General features: G+C 37.3%; 3 protein-coding genes across 6 annotated transcripts; 2 read left to right on the forward strand and 1 right to left on the reverse strand.

The window, feature by feature from the left end:
• Positions 1 to 2095: 2095 nt before the first annotated feature.
• LOC113688209 (glyceraldehyde-3-phosphate dehydrogenase GAPCP2, chloroplastic) lies at positions 2096 to 6667 on the forward strand. Its single transcript, XM_027205959.2, has 14 exons — positions 2096 to 2495; positions 2983 to 3065; positions 3193 to 3266; positions 3383 to 3421; positions 3545 to 3645; positions 4127 to 4239; positions 4404 to 4503; positions 4595 to 4741; positions 4955 to 5015; positions 5114 to 5211; positions 5308 to 5450; positions 5601 to 5684; positions 6108 to 6197; positions 6294 to 6667. The coding sequence occupies exons 1-14, from the start codon at positions 2403 to 2405 to the stop codon at positions 6346 to 6348; spliced, it is 1281 nt and encodes a 426-aa protein (XP_027061760.1). The 5' UTR covers positions 2096 to 2402; the 3' UTR covers positions 6349 to 6667.
• A 2522-nt stretch (positions 6668 to 9189) lies between these two features.
• Positions 9190 to 14918, reverse strand: LOC113688135 (uncharacterized). 4 transcript variants are annotated; one of them, XM_072049461.1, is made up of 12 exons: positions 14528 to 14918; positions 14314 to 14353; positions 14079 to 14140; positions 13380 to 13516; positions 12452 to 12510; positions 12226 to 12249; positions 11766 to 11848; positions 11590 to 11654; positions 11381 to 11430; positions 10972 to 11073; positions 9928 to 9987; positions 9190 to 9617 (listed from the first exon to the last, which is right to left on the reverse strand). In XM_072049461.1, exons 3-12 carry the CDS (start codon positions 14096 to 14098, stop codon positions 9483 to 9485), a joined length of 735 nt encoding a protein of 244 aa, XP_071905562.1. In that variant the 5' UTR covers positions 14099 to 14140; positions 14314 to 14353; positions 14528 to 14918; the 3' UTR covers positions 9190 to 9482. The 4 variants fall into 4 exon arrangements, with proteins under 4 accessions (XP_071905562.1, XP_071905561.1, XP_071905563.1 ...); XM_072049460.1 differs by lacking the exon at positions 14314 to 14353; XM_072049462.1 differs by lacking the exon at positions 14314 to 14353 and having other exon boundaries at positions 14079 to 14184; positions 14528 to 14645.
• A 2198-nt stretch (positions 14919 to 17116) lies between these two features.
• LOC113743525 (metal tolerance protein 9) lies at positions 17117 to 21637 on the forward strand. The gene is made up of 6 exons (XM_027271567.2): positions 17117 to 17576; positions 19064 to 19176; positions 19677 to 19922; positions 20410 to 20490; positions 20664 to 20894; positions 20973 to 21637. The coding sequence occupies exons 1-6, from the start codon at positions 17351 to 17353 to the stop codon at positions 21315 to 21317; spliced, it is 1242 nt and encodes a 413-aa protein (XP_027127368.1). The 5' UTR covers positions 17117 to 17350; the 3' UTR covers positions 21318 to 21637.
• The last annotated feature ends 1736 nt before the right edge of the window (positions 21638 to 23373 follow it).

A 23373-nucleotide genomic window follows, 5' to 3' on the forward strand; every position in this document is an offset into this window, starting at 1 on the left:
TAAGTTGAAATTACAAAATTACCAAATGCAAAATATTATTGTTCATGTTTAGTTTGATTAGTTGGTAAACTTTTCAACAAACTTGATATAAATATGGAATAGTTTTGTTGACTTTTTAGCCCTACAGTTTGCTCTTTCTCAGGGAGATCAAAAAGGGGAAATTGAAGGAAAAAAAGTGATAGCAACATCAAAATGACTCTTTACACATAGTGTAATGGCCCTATTTGGCAACTAAGTTTTTTTTTAACCTAATTTTTCTTCTATTAGTTTTTTTTTGAATAACTTTAATTATAAGAATCTCAAAAAAATTTTCAAAATTTTTAACATCTTTTGCCACCATCACTTTCCACATTTTCCAGGTGAGGGAGGCAAAAGAAGAAGAGGGAGGAGAGAGGAGAAAGCACCGGTAAGTGATTGTGGCGAGAATGACAAATAAGTCCACACGAAATTTGTCCACACGAAAGCTCTGTTTTCAAACTCGGACCAGACCGGCCGGTCGAACCGGGAACCGGCCAGGTAGCCGGTCCGAGTCACATTTAAAAACCGGAAATGTAAGACCCGGTCAAAGCCGGTCAAAAACCGGGTTTGACCGGGAAAAAACCGATTTTTCCGGTTCAACAGTAATTTTTTTTAAAAAAAATTCAAACTTTTTAATATTATGTTTTGGCCCCCTAAATTGTTAAAACTTATTGATATACCTCAAATATTTGATACTTTATAAATATTGTCCTAAAATTTGATGTTATTTTTCAATTAAATTCATAATTTTAATTCTAAACTTGTTAATATTTATTAAATAATATAAATTGCTACTTGATTGTTCTAATTTCTTTGTATTTTCTTGTTAAATATATTTGAAACATCAAATATATATGAATATACCTTTATTAATATCAATATATTATTAGATATTATATATATAATATTTTAATTTTTAAATAATTTTTATTTATGACGTCATCCGGTTCGACCCCTATCGACCCCCGGTCGAACCCATTGACCCCTGACCCCTGACCTCGGCCGAGTCGCTATCCGGTCCGGTTCTGAAAACATAGCACGAAAGTTATAAAAAAATATAAAAAAATATTTTAATAAATTTTTAAATGTACTTCCAAATATGTCTGCGCGAAAGTTTTTATTAACAAACAAAGCTGCAATAAACAATAATATGTTCTTTCAAAAAGTAGCCTTAAAAGTATCTAGTCCATTCGGACTCCTTGTTAAGATATTTTTGCATTTTTGGCTCCCTAAGCCTCGTGGGTCGTGGTTGTTGGACGGGGATGATCATCATGCTAGCAAAGGACACACCACTTAACATGACATTTGCTAGATTGAGTTAGAAAATGAAATGTTTAATTTTTTTTTTCTTAAAAAAAGATAAAATCAAACATTAGAAAAAATAAGGGAGGGTCGGTGCAATAAATGAGAAGAGCAATTAGTGGCTGGAGCCCTAACATAATAATGGTTGTAGACTTGTAGCGTAGGAGGAGGAAGGTGGACTGGTGGAGGCCGGAGGGAGGGATCATCCATCATCAACTACAAGTCCTGAGTACGTGCATTCATTCGTCCCGTGTAAGAAGAGTGGTAGTGTTACCCATCAACTATCAATCCATGTGATCTCACATCTTAATCACACTCTTCTTGTTGTTTCTACAAAAGTGGTTTTGCTTTTACCACGACGTGACATACCACATTCATGGGATTTTTTTTTTATTATTTAAATCACACTCCTATTCCTGCAAAGTGCTTATTTTTATTTCTACAAAGTGATTTACTGCAACGTGGTAATTGCAGAATTTTCGAAGATGGTAAATTATAGGCGTCGAGACTCAAATTTAGACTAGTGAGAGAGAGAGAGAGAGAGGGCGTGTGTGTTGTATACAGTAGCAAGAAAGGAAAGCGGTGGTAGGGAGGGTTGGGGGCTGGTGTGGTTGGACGACAAGTTGGGGTTCGATTCTTAAGAATCTCCGCTGGTTTTTTTTTACGCATTTAAAAAAGTTGGCTTTGCTATTATTTTTCCTTGTCAAACAAACGGAGAGAGAGAGAGAGCCAGCCAGCCAGCTCCCGAGACCCAGACTAAAGTAGTCTTCGTTGTAACCTAATAAAAACCTCCATTTCTCTCTCCCTCCCTCGTTAGGGTTTTACACTTTTGGTTGGGTTGGCTGGCTTGGGCTCTTCCAACCGCAGTATCGGCGGTGGTTAATATAAGCGGAAGAAGAGTAGTATTTGACGAGGAGTAGTAGTTGTTATCGTTGGACTAACGCTGCCACCTTTCCCTTCCACTTCCAAATTCTCACTTCTCACCTCTACTCATAATTTTCACCCTCTTTGGGGGGACCTCAGAGTTTTTTCCTTTAAAAAAAAAAAAAATCTTTTTGATTTGGTTCGGGTATTTTGCGGTCATGGCCTTGTCGTCGTCGTCTTCCCTTGTTAGATCCACGCCATCCCCGGTTCTCCAGGCTTCCCGTTTCGGATCCTCCTACCATCAACCCCAGGTTTTTCTTCCTTTTCCGCCCTTTTAACCCTTGTCTCTTCTTCTTCTACTTCTCTTTTTTCTCTTCATTTCTTTTTCCCCTGTATGCAAAACATGTGCTTAACTTGTCAGTATTTCCTTATTTTCGGTGTTACGAGAGTTTTATACTTTCTTTTTTTTTTTTCTTTTAAGTGCATTTTCATTCGTATTTTTCTCCCTCTTTTTTTTTTTGTCCCTGTTTTTTCGTGTAATATAAAATGTTCTGTTCTTTTTTATGTACATATTTTTTCTTCCTTTTATTTGGTTTCACCTACAGAAGTTGTGTTGCTAATGTCGTAGTTGATCAAATCAAATTTGCCATCTACTTTTTCCCCAACAGAGCCTTTTCCGCATTGTTTCTATGAGATTCCTAGATAATAGAAAAAATATAAACAAAAAACACACACGCACACACCCAAGTAGGAGGACTTTTGCATTCGCTCACCGTCTAATCCTACATTTTCTTTTAGGTGTTTGGGGGAATCGGTGCGCATGTCAGGTTTCAATCAAGAATACATGGGAACCGTATCTTAGCTCAATCATCTTCCTTGCAGTTGAGTTGGAGCCCAGTTTCTCTTTTTTCCTTCCCATTACGATACTGTCATTTTACAAACGCCTTTCAAATTACTACGAGCCAAAGGCTTTAATCTTGGCTAACTGGTATCACTGTCATAATGCAGAAAATGTAGTACTACTGCGCGGAGTATTCAACCCATCAAAGCTACTGCCACTGAAATTCCTCCCACAATTTCCAGTATGATGTTTTCAGTTTGCGCATATAACCGTTTTTTTTTCTTTTTAAATTTCATTGAATTCAGTGATTAGCAGATTTTTCTGCACACTTACTCAATTCTTTTCTGCTTTCCTTAGAATCTTCAAGTGGGGGGAAGACCAAGGTTGGGATCAATGGTATGTTTAACGCATTGGTCTATCTTGTCTCTCCATGACTTCAATCATGTACTACTTGTTATCCCTTGTCCCCTACTGAATGTTCAGTAAGGATAATGTGTCAAATGGATATCAAATCAACAGGGTTTGGGCGTATCGGGAGATTAGTTTTGCGGATTGCAACTTCCAGGGATGATATTGAGGTGGTTGCAGTAAACGATCCATTTATTGATGCCAAATACATGGTAAGCCGATATTCAGCATATGTGACAACTCTTTTCATGTCATTGGCTTGGAATACTGGAGTGTAACAACGTTTGAATAAAAGTCTGATATATGTGCTTTTCTTAGTTCTTCAAAGTTTACATAGGCACTTAAAATATTGGTTATTCAAATTCATTTCATTATTTTCAGAACGTGGAGCTAATTGACTTTAATGCCTGCTAACCCCTGACCTAAACTCAAAGCAAAACCCACATTGAATGTCACCTTTATAATGAGATTGATCTGAGGAATTTCAAGAACTCAGACCAGTTATACAATTTGAGCCTGCAGACTGCCTAATGTTCTCAGCAGAAGTGAACTTAGTTTATGATTTTTTTTTCCAGCACTTAACTTCTCTTCTCAGCTGACTCCTGCATGTTGATTGGGATCCTGAAATTCTAGTAATTGAACCAACAGAAGATATGGACCGGTGGCTATGACTTGGTTTTTACATTTTTGCAGGCCTATATGTTCAAGTATGATTCTACTCATGGAGTCTTCAAGGGATCACTCAGGGTTTTAGATGATACAACGCTGGAAATAAATGGGAAGCAGATTAAAGTTTGCAGCAAAAGGTATCCACATGGCGCCATTCTGGGACTTGTATCGTGCTTATACTTGCCAAGTAACATGAACCGTAGTATATTGTTTTTATACTTTCCAAGTCACTTGAGCTGAAATGATGACACTAGTAAATTACTGTTGTTGCAAATGCATATTCATGATTGTTTATGCACAGGGACCCTGCTGACATTCCATGGGGTGAGTATGGGGCAGACTATGTTGTTGAATCTTCTGGTGTCTTCACAACGGTTGGGAAGGCATCAGCTCACAAGAGGGTAAGTTAATTATGTTGTGGATCATAATCACCATCCAAAGTTGCTCCTCACTCGCATTGTTCTTTATCTCCTCGGGTTTTATGATTCACAGGGTGGAGCTAAGAAGGTTGTCATTTCGGCTCCATCTGCTGATGCACCTATGTTTGTGGTGGGAGTAAATGAGAGTACATACAAACCAAGCATGGATGTTGTTTCCAATGCAAGCTGTACCACTAACTGCCTTGCCCCACTTGCCAAGGTTTGATCATATTTCACGCATAGCAAGAACTTGAAGGGAATTTGACTTCTGGTCCTTGGACTGGTTTTCTTTTTGCTGTCTTTTTTCCTGTTTCCGGGTGACTTGGGGCATTGGGTGCTTTAGCTTGTCATAGTGATCAACTGCCATTCAATAGGACTATCCTGTTTCTGAAAGCGTTGAACTACTTACTACTATTGATTTTTTCACTTGCAGGTGGTCCATGAGGAGTTTGGCATTTTAGAGGGTTTGATGACAACTGTCCATGCAACCACAGGTCTGTCTTAGACATAAAGCTATACAGAACAGCTTTCCGCTGATGTTACTAAAACGTTGGATTGCTTTTATGATTTTCTATATACTTGTTCTGTTCAGCCACCCAAAAGACAGTTGATGGTCCTTCCATGAAGGATTGGCGTGGAGGCCGTGGAGCAGGCCAAAATATTATACCTAGTTCTACTGGTGCTGCAAAGGTATTATCTGGATTTAGATGTGAAGTATATCCTAATTTGTCTGTTTCCTGTAACTTCTGGTCATTTTACATTTGATCTATACCACTGAAATTGTAGGCTGTTGGAAAAGTACTTCCAGAGCTTAACGGAAAGCTTACAGGAATGGCCTTCCGTGTTCCGACACCCAATGTCTCGGTTGTGGACTTGACCTGTCGACTTGAGAAGAGTGCTTCTTATGAAGACGTCAAAGCAGCCATTAAGTATGCTAACTGAATTTCCTGCCCTCTCAGCTCTGAGCGTCTCTCTTGCTTGGTCCCAGACGGCCTTTCTTCTTCATCTTTTTTTTTTATGGGTACTTTATTGTTATATAAGCAATTATGCAGATTTCTTAATTGTATTTCTAACTGCAGGTATGCATCAGAGGGTCCCCTGAAAGGCATTCTTGGATACACTGACGAAGATGTTGTTTCCAATGATTTTGTTGGCGATTCAAGGTAGAATTGTCCTGCTTCTTAAGTGTTGTTATTACTCATGGGAACACATAATTACCATTTGAATTTACACAGTCGTCCTTGGAGGATTTGGTGATTCCTGAATTCATTATTTACCAAGAATTAGGATTTAATTTCTCCTCCTCTCTTGTAGTATTAGCCTTGAGTTCATTTATTGCCCAATTCCACTAATGCTGGCTTGACTAGTGAACAACCATCGCTTTATTCTTTTTTTTCTTTTTTGGTCGAAACGTCAAGGACAACCATCACTTTATTCAGTTGAAACTTTTTGTCCAGCTCTTTTAGTTTATTTAATTTTTTGTCTTGACATGGAGTTGTAAGGTGTAAGCTTCAATTTCCAGTTGTTTTGAGAGTTTTTTGCCTGCCCAAGTTTAGTGTTCTCAGTGTTGGCTTCTTCCTTATTAGGTCAAGCATCTTTGATGCAAAGGCTGGGATAGGGCTGAGTTCCTCCCTCATGAAACTCGTAGCATGGTATGATAACGAGTGGGGTTACAGGTATTGTTAGCCTCTTATTTCTCTGTGTCTCTAGTGTGGCGCGCAAGAATTGGCAAATAACCTTTTTTTTTTTTTTTGGGTAATGCAATATTTCAGCAACCGAGTGCTGGATCTGATTGAGCACATGGCATTGGTGGCAGCCAGTAACTGAGCAATTCTGAGGCCTGTGGTGAGCTGCAAATTTTGAGTTAGTCACACGAGTGTTTCCAGTTAAAAAGGAGTGTTAAGGTTGTGTGAAGTTGCAGTTTGTGTTGGGAAGGCTTTTAGTTATTTGGTTTTTGCTCTATAGATGCATGCTGCAAAATGAGTCTGAAAATAATTCTTCCAGACACGCCCGCCCTCACCTTGTAACAGAGGAGTACAAACAACACCTTCATTTTACTCGGAACAATTTTTAGCTGCTGTTTGTTTGCTGAAATAGTAGTAGTAGTAGTAATAATAATAATAATATGGAGGAGCGTTTCTTTTTCTGCTCTTATTTTATATATATATATTGTCTTGTTTGTGCGGAACCGTACAGGACAGTTTTTCTCCTCGACTTTTTTGGGTTACTTTTTCGTCTAGAGACGGCAACACCAGATGCAGGTCGGAATATATGCCCTCTGTTCCTGCACCTGGGGAAAAAAGCGCAGTTTGGAGGGTTCGATGTCCTTGGTGATGGCCAACTGAACTAAGGCTTGCTTGGTAAAGTCGCGAGTATTCTCAAGTGTCCTCGCGTTTGCAACTAGGCGTGCTACCATCCCAATGATATTAGTGCTTCACTAAAAAGCAGCTAAGGCCGGCATGATTTGCACTTTAAGAGATGGCTTAAGCATCAAATACGAGATCAACTATTTGGTTATATACGGGATAACCTCAAAATCTCCGCTTAAGGTTTTGTCAAAATTGCAGTTTATCCCTCAACATCTATTTCTTCTCACTTTAATCCCCTTTTTTAGTTCAACTCATCAAATTGACCATTAATATATTTGAGTTGACAAAACTGCCTATGTATAAAGTTTATTTTTTTTTTAAAAAAGTCCACCGTAAGACTCCTTCAATGTTCGAATTACAAAGTTCAACTTTTACCTACAATAATTATCTTTTTGAATTTTTGGATTAAATAAATTGAAATACCAATATTCTTTTTTTTTTTCCCCAGAATCATTATGCATACAATTATTTTAAGTAGGTAGACTCTAAACTTTAAGAAAAAGGAAGGAAAACGTGTTATATTATAGTCAAGAATTGTAGAAAAATGGGTAAACTTTACAACAAAGCGCATGTTTCTCTTTCTTTATTGCCATACATCACATATTTCACTACCCTTTCCGCAAAGTTCAGAATCTAACCACTTGCAATAATTTCATGCATGATGATTAATAGCAGAAAAAATATTAAATTGTGTTTGGATTGCATTTTCCGTGATTTTTCATGAAAAAATTACTGTAGCGATTTGATGTATGTGAGGGAAAAAGGTAATAGGGAAATGTGATCACGGAAAACGACGTAATTTTTTGACCGAAACCGGCAATCCAAACAAGTAAGAGGAATTATTTTATTCACGGGAAGTGTTTCAATTTATTTTATTCAAAAGTTAGAGGAATTATTCTATAATAAAAGTAATATCTTTTAATTTGAATATTTAAAGACTCTTGGGGGTCTTTATTTATAAACCATGTAGAAGGGCATTTTCGTCAACTCAACTATTTTAATGATCAATGTGATGAGTTAAACTAAAATAAGGGATGAAATGAGGAAAAATAAACATTACGGACTAAACTACAACTTGGACCAAATCTTAAAAGGAAGTTTCATAATATATATGTGTGCGCGCGCGCGCGCATTTTATTTTACCTCCTATCCATTTCCATATCTTATGATCCTAATGATACACACACATGCACACACACATGTATGGTAATAACTAGTCAAAGTATAAATTAGGGATTATTTCAAAAACCTCCATTGAAGTTTCTGACGATTGCAGCCATCTCCCCTAATGTTTGAAAAATTACACTTACCTCCCTTGATATTATGAAAAGACTATGACAGCCTTCACAAGCTTTACAAATTTTAAGTGAAAATGAGATTAAAAGAGAAAAATAGAAATTCTTTTTGGATAAAACTTCTTTATCCTAAAACTCTAACGTCATGCAATTTAGTATATTACACTTCATTCCCAATTTTTTAAACTAGATTTATTAATTAATTTATAAAAATCGACCAACCTATTAGGGAGGCATTTGTTAAAATAAGTATTTTGAAAAATTACTTAACAAAAAAAAAAAAGGCTCAAAGTAACCAAAAAGAATGCTTTCAAAACATGGTTTATATTTTCCTACAAAAAAACCAACTTAAAATTTTCACCTAACTAATAATGGTGATAGTTGACTTTTTAGAATTTAATAAATTTATTTTACACATCATAGAGGGGTAATATTGGATTTTTTTTCCTTACATCATCAATTGCTACCAAGAGATATTTTGGTAGGGGAGGTTTCGATAAATTTTCAAACTTTAGACGAGGTGGATGCGATTGTTAGAAACCTCAAGGGAGATTTTTGCAATTATCGCTATAAATTGTAGGTCATGTTAATGCAGCTGCGGGGAGAGGAGAGCTTTGCAAAATGGGAAGCGTGTCAGGGTGCATGCATGCTCATTGCCACTGGTTCTAAAGCGGTAACCGCAACACAAAGCAGCCTTGGCGCAAATGAGGCGAGATCAGCCAATAATTAATACCGTTGGTAGAATCTCCCCATAAATTCCACTACTTCAATACTACTACTACAACTAGTGCCATTGCTTTGCTTGTATTTTCCTTCCGACTATATATACCACTGTCTTTGCTAAAATTACAATTCATTAATCCCTTCAAAAAAAAGAAAAGAAGATCATAATTACTTGACTACTAAACTGGAATCAGGCCTTCATCATCTCCGCACTGCAGTTCAATAATAATAATTTTTTTTAAAAAAAAAAAAAAAAAAAAACTGAAAGCCAATAGGCAGGCTACTCAAAACATCTGTGGATTCAGCTGCTGCTAGTGTGTGTTACACAGCACTCACTGGCTCGCAAGCAAGAGCCCAACCAACAACATCAATAACAATTGCTTTCCAAGATCATAAAACCACTGTAGCATATCAATTTCCACTCAACCTGCAGCACCACATCACAGTTTTTCCAGTATCTTGTTTTATACACCAAAAAAAGAAAAAAAAAAACCTCTCTTCCTTTTGATTTTTCCAAACAACATACCAGTAATCGCGGTTCTCAAATCCACCATACCACTCATTTCTATTAGCATCAATGCTTCTGTGTCCAATCACTCAACTGACCATTTTGGATTATGCCATTTTCAATCAAGTATTCCACAAATTCATCAATCAGATAAGGCCAAGCACCATCAACATCATAGTTTGAGAGTTGGGGGTCCACAGTCTGCATTCACCACCACCAATAACAACAACAACAACAACATCAGTCTTGCAAAGGCTTAATACCAGAGGCATCAGAATTAGAAAGTGACACAATGGAAGAAAATTTTCAAGCACACTACCCAAACTACTGCTTGAGATGCAACCCGAACAAACAGGGATTGCTTTCCTTCTTTCATTAAACAAAAACTGATCCCAGTTCCCGGTGTGTGATGCTCTTATACCCTATTAGACACTTTTTATCCTTCTGCTACGACAAATTGTTAAAGAGATTGTATAAATTCCAGACAACCAACTCGTGGGACATAAATTACCTTTGCAAACTCGAGGAGTTGAGACCAGGTGTCCCTCGATATAGCTTTATTATGTCGTGCCTGAAAAAGACGAGGCCACCGGGCAGGGGTGTGTGGAGGAAGTAGGATTAGTAATCGTACGAGAAATAATGCAAAAAGCAGATGAATAAATGTACCCTAACAACTATGCATCAATAGGTTTGACGTGACATGCAATTCTACGACGACAATTTACCAGCATCAGACGAGAATTGAGAGAGAGAAAAAGATGTAACGAATATAAGCTTTCCTTCATCTGAAGGGTTTCCACGTTCTAAATTTTGCACAACCAGCACCCATTTAGCTAGCCAAAATTGAGGTCTGACAACTAAGAACCGAGTTCCATCTTAGCACCACTAAATTGTTGGATCTGGTTTTGAATACAATCTCAAATTTCAGAGACACCATGGTTGTTTACATAAAAATCAATATTTAAAAAATAATAATAATACAGCAGAGAAGGACAGACAGATGCAGAAAGACAATCTCAAACTTCACAATATGGTCACTACAAATATTTGATGGAAATCTTATCCATCGGATTCTGTAAAGCATAGAAGCAGAAACATTTAAGTAACGCTACTCATTATGTAAGAAGTTCATAACAATATTGTTTAATACAATTAAAAATGGCAAAAAAGGGTTTCAGAACTGAAAACTAATGTCCCAAAGTAAGATCAATAGATAGTATGAACACTGACAGCAAAAGGTAAAATCACATGTAGTAGTCTAGACAAATCCATTACTAACACATTGGTCCTATAGTACAACTGCAAATCGGGATGAAATTGGCCTTGTTCCCACATGGATTAAACTATATGATAAAGAACCAGACACATAAAACTGCTGGCCTTTATATTGATTTCCAAAAGCATACCCAATCGAAAGGGTAACAACGCTTTCAGTGCAAGAAAGTTGCGGCAAGCGTCAACCAATTATTGCACTAAGTACAAAACCCTAACACGTAGACTGATATGTGCAACTACAGAAGTAAAAAGGGAATATTGAGATATCTGCTTATGCTACCTGCAAGAACTGGCACCAATGATCAACCAATGGCCAATGCTTCTCAGCAAAAAGCAGCTGCCACATCCCTATTGCAGTATCTAATGCCAAAGACTTCTGGCCCTGAAATTGAGAAATTTCATCAGCAGTGTAGTAGTAGGTGTAAAGCCACCTCTCTGTTTCCAACAGTGTGTGAAACAGCATTCAGGTAATTAAGGTCAGCATGAAAACCCAGATTATTTTTACTTGCAGTTTGCATGCTGCATTTTATTTCACCTTTACAGAGATAATCCAGGTTTTGGAAGGCTTATTCATGTTAGCATACACTTCAGCGCAGTAAATCAATTAAGAATCAGACCATGGAGCTATATCTAGAAAATCACTCAGCATGAAAGAAAAAAATTTTCAAGCAACCAAAACGAATTGATACCTTCTCCTTTGCCCATCCGAAAGCAAAGTTATAGATCTCTCGAAACTTTTCTGTAAAAATGAAATTAAGCAATTTAATTGAGAGCTAGTAAAACATCCAAAGCAAAACCAAAATAGGTCTAGGTTGAGATAGGCCCACAAGTCTAATAGACATGGTCTAAAGTTAACATTTCCTTGTCAAAAAATGGGGAGTTCAACATTCACACTTACGATCATCTTTAAGCTCAGAACGCATAAATGGTATTTTTTCCCTCAATTTCTCTATTGAATCCACCCTGGCATTGAAAATGCAGATTTGACTGAGATTCAGGTCAAAGACTTCAAGCTTTTATTGACAAAAACAGCAAACACAAACAAGAGTCTTGATAGATTTGATTCAAACACACCCTAGAGACTGCAATCCACCAATGAACTCCTGCTTTGAAAATTCACACATAGTAGCAGCCTTCATATGCCATGAAAGTACCAACTGCATAACAACAACTGCTATGTCAACCAAGACTAAACAATGTGCCATAAATATAATTTTGATTGTGAATAACACAGAGCTACATCTTTTTATTCTATTTTACAAAGAGCTAACTCACTTTACAGAAGAATGGGAAATCTAGATAAGCTTAACAGCAAAAACGTTTAAGCAAATTTCTTTTCACTAATGATCACCCAACCACAAGAAGCTGAGTTTGGAACTTTTACATCACCATTTTTTTAAAAGCAATAGTCAATATGCAATCCGTTTTAGCATTTTAAAGGCTACCAAAAAACAACAAAGATTGTTGAGCACCAAATATGCAGATGAGAGCAGGGACCAACAATCAAAGTACTTCCATAACCACAGGTACATACCATGACAATATCCTGATGATCGACCTGCGATAAGAAACTTTTGTTGTTACAAATCAAGAAAAAACGTTTGTCCAATAATTTATTGAACCATGGTAGAACATATAGAAGTAAGTGTCCCAAAAGTTAAGAAGCAAAAACTATTGAAAACACCTGCAGAAAATTCCCATTAGAAATTGGCTGTACTACATATACACAAAATCCAAACCTCGATCAGGGTTATAGTTACCAGAATGTCACTGCACAAAAGAGTGATTCCATCAGCCATAATCATATCCGCATAAGCATCTGCAAAATATGACATCTTCACAAGATTCAGGATAAAAGGCAATAATATGGCATGAATAGCCGCTAGCATAATTTGATAATCCAAAAGTAAGGTGTCATTGTGGCTGCAAGTATGTAGTGGCCGAAGCAATCAACTAACAAAACAAGGGGGGAAAACTTTCAGCATATAAATCCCATAAGAACAGAATAGATGTCTGCACTTTACTTTCCAACATTATGCTAAGCACACAATCACAAGCAAACTGCCTTTGATAATTAAAAAAAAAGGAAAAAAAGTCAAGGAGGATTCTGTCATTTTCTTTAATGGTTTGCCAAAGATATTTGTAGGTCTCTACCATCCTTAACAATGAATCAGGCTTGAGAAGTAATCTAAGAAGCAGATAGTTGCAAAGCGTGAAAAGTCCTAAGAAATTGTCTGCAGAAACGTTCAAAATTCAGCACAAAAACTTCCCCAACCGGAAGCTTAACACAAGAAAGGAGGCAACAACTCAGACACTCAGCCTATGAATATTCTAATTAACTTACTATTGATATTAAATATCCAAGTGCAAGCATGCTACTATTGTTTGAGCAAACAAAACCAAAATCACCCAGTTGAGGAAGCACTGAAAATATACATATGCCCAATTGAACACATTGCACAAACCATTTAATCTGAACAATTGCATCATTAAGATAGTTATTTTTTTTTGGTCCCCTTATCAAACTTTAATTCTCCGACACAAACTAAACCTCGCTCATCTAAAATCAATTCATCCAGTTATGTGTCAGAAAAAGAGAACCAAAGCAGGAGCAAAACAGCAAAATTTAGGATTTGAAAGCAATGGAAGGAATAGTATTAAAACAAAAGGATGGTATCTTTACACTACCTTTATATCTGTTGTAAAGATCTTCCAAGCGCCTAGCATCAGTATATGATTTTGGTTGGGGTTGACTGTAGAATGCGTCGAAGGCTCCTTCAAGATGCCAATCACTAGCCTTCAAAGCCTGATATGCAGCCTTTTCACTTTGATTGAAACCAAAAGCAAAAAAAAAACGAAGAAGATAATAAAGGTCAACATACTGGAAAAAGGGAATATTGATAAGACTTCAATAGAAAAGATTCAGATCGTGAATTGGCTCAAAAGCAATCTACATGCGGACTGTTGAGTAACAAATCTCATATAAAGATGAAGAAGATGACAAAACTCGAAACAAACGGCATATTGCAAAAGGAGGGTTTTTTTTTTTTTGGGAATCATAAGAATGTGGAGATTTGTAAATTCTTAGCATGAAACCACATCTGCAGATGGCTTAGCAGCGGTGACAAAAGTCTAGATACATCTTGAAGAAAGCATTAGTTTACAAGCATTGGAAAGCTATAAAGCTGGACTAAAATCATACTAGTAGCTATTACCATAACATAGATGCATCAGTGTAAAAGGGGTGCCGAAAATAATAAATGAAAAGAATGGTTGCGGGAAGGATCATAGGTGGATTTAAACTCAAGCGGTAAACATAATGTGGGCTAGTAGCACAGCAATAGAAAGAGATAAATAACATTCGTATTAGAAAAAAAGGAAAAACACCTAGTGCCAGTAATGGTCATAAACTGGTGAACTTTGTCCCGGTGGCCTCTGCCCAACTTGTTCTGGTAAAATGCAAATATGAATGTCATCAACCAATACGATTGATCTGATAAATAAATAAATAAATAAATAATCAACACTCGCCCGCCAAAATTACTACTACTACTTTGCGACGCGACGCAGAGAGAGAAAGAGAGAGAGAGAGAGAGATTTGAGGCCAAAGAGAGTGACGAACTCATGGATTTGATGATTAGCAGAGAATCATAGTAATCCAGCTTGATATATAAAGATTAAAACGTCAGTCCACAACAAAAATCAATACTAACGGAAAAAAGAAAAGGAGCGGAGAAAGAAAATTAGGAAAAGAAGCAGAAAGTTTGTAACTTTAAAGAAAAGGGATGTGCTTAACGGGGGCGGGGAAGAGAGCAAAGATTATAAAGGAAACTGACCATGCTTGAGTAGAGTGGATGAGGGAGAGAGCAGAGAATTATATGAAGGGTGATATGAGGAATAAAGTCTAGGGTTAGCTCCCAACTGGTGACGACTGTTACCCTCTCTCTCTGCGTATTACTTGCAAATTGCTACTCTTGCCTTGTCCAGTTGTCTGTGTATCGCACCATACACGCACGCGCGCGCGCACACACACACACACAGAGGCGGCAGCGGCAGCAGCAGCGTTTGCAAATTGCCTTTCTTCTTCGATTTCTGTGTGTCTTCTCTGCTGTGTGTGTGGCTGTCTTTGTGGTGTGTGGGAGAAAGAGTCAGCCACCAGAAGAACCGAGAGAGAGAGAGAGAGAGATGGCGCATTGAAGCACCCACGCTTTTATCATTTATGCCCTCGCGTTTCTTCCTTTACATTTTTTTAGCTTCCCTCATTATTTGTAGTATTATATAGTATTATTCCTTGCATGTATTTTTTTTTTTTTTTTGTTCTTTTTCAAAAAAAAAAGAAAAAGAGGACCAATAGTAGTAGTGTAAGTGTAGCCCACTTGTCCTATTTCTCTCTGTCTCTCTTTTTTTTTTTGAAACAAAAGAAAAAAAATTCATCCAATAGCTAGCCTAAATTCATGGAATCAGAATTCGAAGATTAAAGGGCACGTTGAGTAAGAGTAAGAGTGAAAGTGTTATAGATTGGGCGGTGTAACATTAACAGTTATATAGATGGTCGTATGTAGTAAAACAAGAGATGAGATTTGATTTGTGAATAGAATAGAGATAAAGAGTGCAGTAGTGGTTGCTTAGATTGCTAATAATCATGATCATTCAAATGATCTCAACCCCTTATGCATACGTAGTACACATTTTTCAAGCACTAGTAGTGGGAATCCCTTATGCATATATAGTAGAATATTCATTCATCCCCATTTTTTGCGTTAGCAGCAGTCGAGAAAAATGTTTACTTTTTCACGGAAAGAAGGCTGAAGAGCGTAGCATATGGATGATGACGATGAAACCACTGAGCTAGGTTCAGTGGCCATCAAGGTGGGTCTTAAGACCCTACTTGTTGAGTTGCAGGTGGGAGTTCAAATTTTATCTGCAATAAAAAAAAAAATTTAAGAGTTGTGCCAAAGCACTCTCTTGATTTAATAAGTTCTGTGTATCTGCCAAAGCACAAAGTCTCTTTAGACTCTCCCTCCCTATGGTTTAGGATAGATAAGTTATACAATAGTTGTCGTTTCCGGAAAAAAAAAATATGGGTGATGATGATGATGATGCATAGAAAAAGCCTAATAAGTGGGGCAGTTGGGTTTTACGTCTTTGATGATGTTGATGCACAGAAAAAAAGCCTTAAATTAGAGGCCCCGGAGGAGGAGAGTAGACCCCACGACACTTTTAATGATCTTTTTTTTTTTTTTTCAAAAAAATATGCTAATGAAAATACCTAATCCACCACCATTATCATTATCATTATCATATTCATGTGCCGTGTAGGGGTGGTGTGTGATGGATTTGTCAGTATTCGTTTTTTGTTTTCTTAAAATGGCATCACAAAAAAATGAAACACGCATCAATACATCATATTAGTAAGTTGTTTTGGCGAGGAAATGAAATGAAATTCAAAAGAAAACATGAATGGATGATCATATACGACAATGAGTAGTAGTTTTGAGTTTCTAATTGATGATCATCCATCAACATGATTGAACTTACCATTAGTAATTAATTAAGAGGAGGTTATTACAGCACCAACCTACTTTCTTTCTTTTTTTTTGGCTTTTGCCAAATTTCTTCTGATTTGAGTGACATGCACATTGATATTTCCTTTTTCTTTAAGCGCTGACAAATGTAAAAAGTGCAAACTCTAGTGTAATGCAATAAGAGGAGTATTATTATTATTATTATTATGACTGCAATAAGAGAATACTTCCATAAGACAATCTAATATCCTTACAACATAGTATTTCCATAAGACAATCTAACCCATTACAGGCGGTTTTCGTCATTATCAACTACGCGTAACTTTCTTTGTACATCGTGTAACTTTTTTTGCACATCGCGTAACTTTAGAGCAAATTTTTGTGGGGTCCACACATGACGTGGAAATCGAGTTATAACTTGTAATCTCAGCCGCACAAAATTTTGAGGCCAAATCCTGGCCATTAACCGCTCAGGGACGGTTGCAACCGTCCCTGCCCCATTTCCTATGGAAATGCTACTTACAAATCAGTATAGTATACAAAAGTCAAGAGCAGTTGCAGCAGCAGCAGTTGCAGTAAAGAATGAATTATATATACTACTAGTATATATCTTTTGGAAAAAAAAAAATACTAACATATGACCTTAAAAAAACATAAATAATGGAGCAGTGCTAACATATGACACCTTCCATGCCCATGGCAGTGCAACTTGACGTGGCAGGCCAAAGATTCGGTAATGAACATGACTGACTGACTGCTGTAGACTGCAGGGCAGAGTATCCAGGCCCAGCACCAGCAGCGTCGGCATCGGCATCGGCGTCAGCGTCAGCATCAGCATCAGCATCAGCGGCGGTGGAGGGAATATATATATATACACACACACTTGTAAAGTTTCAAGAGAAAGGGGGTAAAGTCGAAGTTGTAGAGGTTAAAATAACTCCGACTCCTATTCCTATTCCTGATTCCTGCTGGGAAAGTAGTTATCTTGTTAAACGACCCCCCACAGAGAAAGAGAGACAGAGAGTTGGTTCCGACCGCAAGAAAAAGGGGCAAATTATAGGGTGGTGATTAATAGGCTGGAAAATATCTTTTACTATTTGATAGTAGTGGCAGTAGAATCTCAAGAAGAAGAATATGAAGAGCCCTAGCCCCGCTGTCTTGACCGGCAGAGATGCCCATGGCGGAGGATCGGATTCCTTGGAATCTTCAAGGAGAGAATTGCTCTCTCCTCCATTTGAACCCACCACCTCCACCCACCATAACTCCTCCTCCTCCTGGAAACTCAATATTGACGAGTTCCGATTACCTCAACAACCTCATCATCATCGCTCCTTCGGTTTCCCGCGCCTCTGCCCCCAAAGTCAGTATTACTACTTCTCCCGCCACTTTACAAATTTATATAACTGCCCCCTTTCACTCTCCTCTTTTACTTTTCATTATCATTTGTCAGTTGTAATACTTTCGATTACGGCTGTATACACACACAGACACACACACATATATATGTAACAACCCCCCTTCCCCCCCTTTTGAGTCTTCCTTTTGCATTTCCATGCATGCAAAGCTCAATCTCTCCAACCTCTTCCTCCTGCTGCGACCCCGACCCCATCATTTATCATTTTCTTCACTACTCCTCTTACCATTTCATCTTTTCAATCCCTTCCCTTCTTCATTATTGTTGCTGTTATTATTATTATTACTACTGCTGCTGCAACTACAGTAGAATTTTATTAGCACTACCACTACTACTTAATCGGCGGGGTTGAGTGGGGAGTTTTGGGAAACTAGAATACGGGATCATCGTGGTTGGGCGGCGGCGGCGGCGGGTCGCTGGCTCAGCCCGATCGATTACCTCACTAAACTTTACTTCCCCTCTCGGATTGGAAGGGTCCCGGATACTTCATGTAATGCTTCGAATATGCCCTCTGCCCCCACGATTAGATCTACTAACACTGCAGTTTATTTACAGTGCACTTTTTGTGAAGGAATTAGTAGTAAAAGCACGTCGCCTGTTGACAACAGAACATCTGTTTGCCTTGACTTTCTGAAAGACTACTACTAGTATTTAATTATTTATGCTGTGCTGCACCTTCCCTCTTTCATTTCAAATCATTATGGACTATCCATTTTCAGTCCAACGCCGCACTAACGCTTATTAGTAGTACGTGTTGTATTACTTTTCTGGATACTATTGCTTTCTTTATTTGTTCATCCACAAGAGCCCCAAGGCTTCTCTCAAATTAGTCTCCAAAATTGTGATCATGATCAAGAGCTCTACCTTTTTCTTGTTAAAAAAAAATTTATGCAATCTTGTGTATTTAGGATGGAAACTACTACTAGTTTGATCAGCACCACATGAAACGTCCAAAACCCCACTTCGATTCTTTCCTTTATCCTGTTTGTCTTCACGGACATTTTTTGTATTTTCATTTTCTGGAATGGGTTGTTATGCTGGTCTTATTGGTTTTTATCTGCAATCCGCCCTTCTCCTCCTCCATTAATTCAAGAAAGAGGACTAGAGGACTGATACTAGTTGACAGTGTAGCTTCTCTAGTCCCCTCGACAAGTTAAAACTTTGCTACTACAGGCCCCACTTAACGACCGACAATACAACCCCATCAGGTTTCATGAGGTTTGCTGCCTTTTTTTTTCACTAAATACTAGTGCAATGATTTTCTTAGGAAGGTTTTTATCCATCAAAATGATCATGCAAGATCACAACTATGGTATCTGTCATCGACTCCTAGCATAATTTGTATTCTAACTGTAACTTTTTTTTTTGGTAAATTACTCTAACTGTAACTGATATCTTATTATCTTGCTTTTCCTTCTACATTCATTTTCTAGGGAAAAAAGGCAAAATTGCAGAGTATTACAAGAAGCAGGAAAGGCTCCTCGAAGGGTTCAATGAGATGGAGACCATTAATGAATCAGGCTGCTTGCACGGAAGTCTGACGGAGGTTTGTCTTTGGCTGCTGCATCTACTCACTGTTGCTCTTGTAATCACACCTAAAAAAAAAAGTTACTTTCTGATGATGAAAATGAGGATCATTTTAGACCAAGCTTTTATGGTGTCCTGTCCAAAAGAGCTTGTGTTTTAGCCCACCCCCTAGGGGCGGATGATACTGTCGCACAGCAAAATGCCAGTTTATCTGGTTTTGTTCCGGTATTTTATGTGTCCTTTTAATGTGACTGTTAGACCAACTGCCTGGTTAACTCTGACTTCTGGAACAATTAGCTTAAAAAATTGCTTGTGACGATCGCTGGTCTTTGTTTATTTCTTTTTTCTTTTGGGCTCCTTTTTCTGTCTTACAATTACTGCTATTGTTATGGTCATCTTAGTGACTTGTATGACTTCAGTATGTACAGTTATATAGAGAGGCCAGGGGCCAAGAAATGAGATTTGTTTGTGACAACAAAGATATCCTTTCTTTTACTGAATCACCAAAACTTCTGTCAGGATGAACTAAAGCAGCTTGCTAGGAGTGAAAGGATGGCAATTCATGTTTCGAATATAGCTAACATGGTCCTTTTTATAGCAAAAGTTTATGCTTCTGTTGAGAGCAGATCTTTGGCTGTAATTGCATCAACTCTGGATTCCTTCCTGGATCTTTTATCTGGATGCATTCTCTGGTTCACTTCTAATGCCATGAAAAACCCAAACCACTACCACTATCCAATTGGGAAGAAAAGGATGCAACCAGTGGTAAGTCGCACAGTTCAGTGTGCTTTGAACGATAGGATTCCTTTTAATGTTTTTCTTTTTCTGGAAAAATTTGCTCTTGTGATATCTGTATAAAAACTTTTTTTTTTTCTGGTATGTTGTATGTACAAGATGCTATTTCTTGCTGACGTCTTTGTGCCTCAACCTCGTACTTAGAGTCATTCTGCTCTCTTGTATTGTCATGTGAAATTCATATATGTATGTGGTAGGAAGATAGAACCTTTTTGATGTTCTACACCGGGTTGAAAGAGGATTGCAAAGATTGACATTGATTGTGACAAAAGTTAGTTGATGAATAATCCTGAGATTCTGTGTTTTGTACGAGAAGACAAAATGAGCTGATGCACGTCTCTTGCGTCAAAGTCAAGTGCCATCTTATATCGATTGTGATGCCTTCGAATGATTTTTCTTTTTCAACGAGCTACTTTACATGTCATTTCTTTTTACTAACAAACTGCATTGCTTTCAGGGCATTATAGTCTTCGCATCTGTCATGGCAACTTTAGGACTGCAAGTATTGCTGGAGTCTGTTAGGCAGCTGATTTCCAAGGTATCCATGTTGCATAATAGCTTCATGCATGCATATGCATGCTGCTGCTGTCATTCAATAAATCATGTTAGAACTTTGAAAGAGTGAATACTTGCTTGTAAAGCTTCAATTCTACTACCGATTATATGTATATTGATGGTTCTTTAATTCGCTGCCCCCTCTCTATGGTGCAGTCAAGTCCTGAAGTTGATCATGAGAAGGAAAAGTGGATGATTGGAATAATGGTCTCTGTGACTCTGGTGAAGTTTCTGCTGATGGTCTACTGCCGAAGATTCGAAAATGAAATAGTTAGAGCCTATGCTCAAGATCATTTTTTTGATGTGATCACCAACTCGGTGGGTTTAGTAACAGCTGTGTTAGCAATACGATTCTATTGGTGGATTGATCCTACTGGCGCCATATTGGTGAGTGATTGGATTTGGTTAAAATACATATGTGTACTTTTGCAATAATGAAATGATGAAACGGGAGGAATGATGCAGATAGCTGTGTACACAATCAGCACTTGGTCAAGGACTGTGGTGGAGAACGTGTGGTCACTGATCGGAAGAACGGCTCCGCCGGACTTTCTGGCAAAAATAACGTATCTGATATGGAACCACCACCAAGAGATACAGCACATCGACACCGTGAGAGCCTACGCTCTGGGATCGCATTACTTCGTGGAGGTTGACATCGTGTTGCCTGAAGACATGCTGTTGAGCCAAGCCCATAACATCGGGGAAACCTTGCAAGAAAAGCTGGAGCAACTCCCCCAAGTGGAGAGAGCCTTTGTTCACATAGACTTCGAATTCACTCATACACCGGAACACAAGAACAAGGTCTAAATCTCCTCACCATCCAAACACACTTTTCTCTCTCTCTCTCTCTCTCTCTCTCTCTCTCTCTCTATCTTTTTTTTTTGAAAATAATAATAATAATAAATAAAAGTTGATGGAATACTTTTATCTCTCTCTTTTTTTTCCTTTATGAATGGTCGTATGGTTTGTAATAATCACATTCTTAAGCAGGTTTGGGTAAGGTATAATTGTCGGAATTGTTGTTGTTTTGTTTCCCGAAAAAAAAATTGATATACATTTACAGGCATAATTATTTCACATATTAAATTGATGTACATGAATAAAATTCTCATGTATAGCAAAAGTAATGTTAGTGTTCATTAGATTATTGTATAATATCCAACAATCGCACTAAAAACCTCAATTGTACTTGTCCGTAGGAACCGTACCGAGCTAATTTTTTTTGGGGGTCGAAACAATAGTTATATTGATGATGTAAAAATATATATATGGTACTTGGATATTAACCAATCCATTGTTTTAGTAATAATATCAATGAGTGGGTTTGAATAGCAATATATTTTTTAAAATATTATTTTGCTTGCTTTCATCATAATTACAATTCTCAATCCCCTTTTTATCATAAAAAGTGGTTGAATAATTATTCTAAATAATATTTAAAATAAACTCCCATCCAAATGCTCAGGTCATATACTAACTACTATAAGAGTCCGACAGAAGTACTAATAAACATTATTTGATATGTAGTCTTTGAGTTGGCGCCCACCATCAACCTTTAAGACTTGGTTATAATGTGGATTTGTTTCAAAAAATTCAGGCGGGTGCGTAGTGCACCCGTTTGATCCGATGATGGTTCAGTTCCCTCCGAGTTATTCCTGGACCTCCTTAGATCCACCCCCTCCCCTAATGTAGGATAGATTAGGATATACTACAGTTGTCATCTTCGAAAAAAAACAAAACATGGCTCGAAGGGGTGGATTTCAATTGGTATTTAGGGATAATTTCAGAAACCTCCCTTGAGATTTCTAACAATTTCACTCAGCTCCCCCCAATTTTAGAAAATTACGCTGATCTCCCTTATTTTTACTATTTAAGTATAATTCTACTTAAGTATCCCAAAATGTTACTTAAGTATCCCAAAATACCCTTATGCAATATCATAACATCAAAAGAAAGTGAAAAAAAGGTTTAGTGATCAATTTAACTAAAAAAAAAGTAACAAACACTTTTATCCAAATTTGCTATGCTTCCACGATAATTGTAAATCCAAAATCTCATCAACCGTTCAAGCAAACTCCAATTTAATTCCCAAATTCTATCAATTTTGGTATTACTAAAATCCCAAATTTTATCAAAATCGCATTTCAACTTAACTCCCAAATTCTATCAATTTCGGCATCATTAAAATCCCAAACACTACCCGAATCACTTTACAAATAGGCCATAACCACCACCACCAACTAAAATACTCTCAAAAGCTTCCCGCCTCAAATTAACACTATATTTTGTCTATTAACTAATCTCACATCTCAAATTATTAACCCAACACCTATCTCATATCACCTTATTTGAACAGAAGACCTGGCCAACCACTATTGATGTTTATGCCAAGAACAACCCCATACTCTAATGGCGTTATGAACAGAGAAACTAATTTTTATGACAAACCACCACCAATACTTGTAAATCAAACAAAAATGAAAATAAATAAAGATATTAGATTCTAGTGTCTAATAGACATAATAGCATAACCCAGAGTCATCCCTTCTTCTCTTCCAATCATAGCCCATTAATTTCATTTTTTTCCTCTCTATCACAACCATTTTCATCATCTCCATCTAATTTGACCATGAAATTTTCATTTGCTTCATCAATTTGTAATTTTGAAAATTTTAATTCTTTAATATATGTAAATTATAATACGAGAAGAAATAAACAAGGGCCTGATAGTTAAGTACTACGGAAAGAAAGAAATAGACACTTATGGTAGATTTGCATGGTGGTGTAATTGATGAGCGAAAGAGACTGTGCAGTTATAAGTAAGAAGGAGAGAATCATAAGAGGTAGAAAAAAATAGAGGGAA

Source organism: Coffea arabica, chromosome 5e, assembly GCF_036785885.1.
Source record: "Coffea arabica cultivar ET-39 chromosome 5e, Coffea Arabica ET-39 HiFi, whole genome shotgun sequence".
Taxonomy (NCBI): Eukaryota; Viridiplantae; Streptophyta; class Magnoliopsida; order Gentianales; family Rubiaceae; genus Coffea; species Coffea arabica.

Excerpts from the sequence above, each read along its gene's own strand:
- LOC113688209 (XM_027205959.2), top strand. The coding sequence starts at position 2,403 with ATGGCCTTGTCGTCGTCGTCTTCCCTTGTTAGATCCACGCCATCCCCG. Across the intron at positions 2,496-2,982 it reads CCTCCTACCATCAACCCCAG|GTGTTTGGGGGAATCGGTGC; the intron begins GTTTTTCTTCCT and ends ATTTTCTTTTAG. Across the intron at positions 4,504-4,594 it reads AGGCATCAGCTCACAAGAGG|GGTGGAGCTAAGAAGGTTGT; the intron begins GTAAGTTAATTA and ends TATGATTCACAG.
- LOC113688135 (XM_072049462.1), bottom strand. The coding sequence starts at position 14,167 with ATGACATTCATATTTGCATTTTACCAGAACAAGTTGGGCAGAGGCCAC. Across the intron at positions 12,511-13,379 it reads TCTTTACAACAGATATAAAG|ATGCTTATGCGGATATGATT; the intron begins GTAGTGTAAAGA and ends CATATTTTGCAG. Across the intron at positions 11,431-11,589 it reads TTCTGAGCTTAAAGATGATC|AAAAGTTTCGAGAGATCTAT; the intron begins GTAAGTGTGAAT and ends TCATTTTTACAG.
- LOC113743525 (XM_027271567.2), top strand. The coding sequence starts at position 17,351 with ATGAAGAGCCCTAGCCCCGCTGTCTTGACCGGCAGAGATGCCCATGGC. Across the intron at positions 19,177-19,676 it reads TGCACGGAAGTCTGACGGAG|GATGAACTAAAGCAGCTTGC; the intron begins GTTTGTCTTTGG and ends AACTTCTGTCAG. Across the intron at positions 19,923-20,409 it reads AGAAAAGGATGCAACCAGTG|GGCATTATAGTCTTCGCATC; the intron begins GTAAGTCGCACA and ends CATTGCTTTCAG.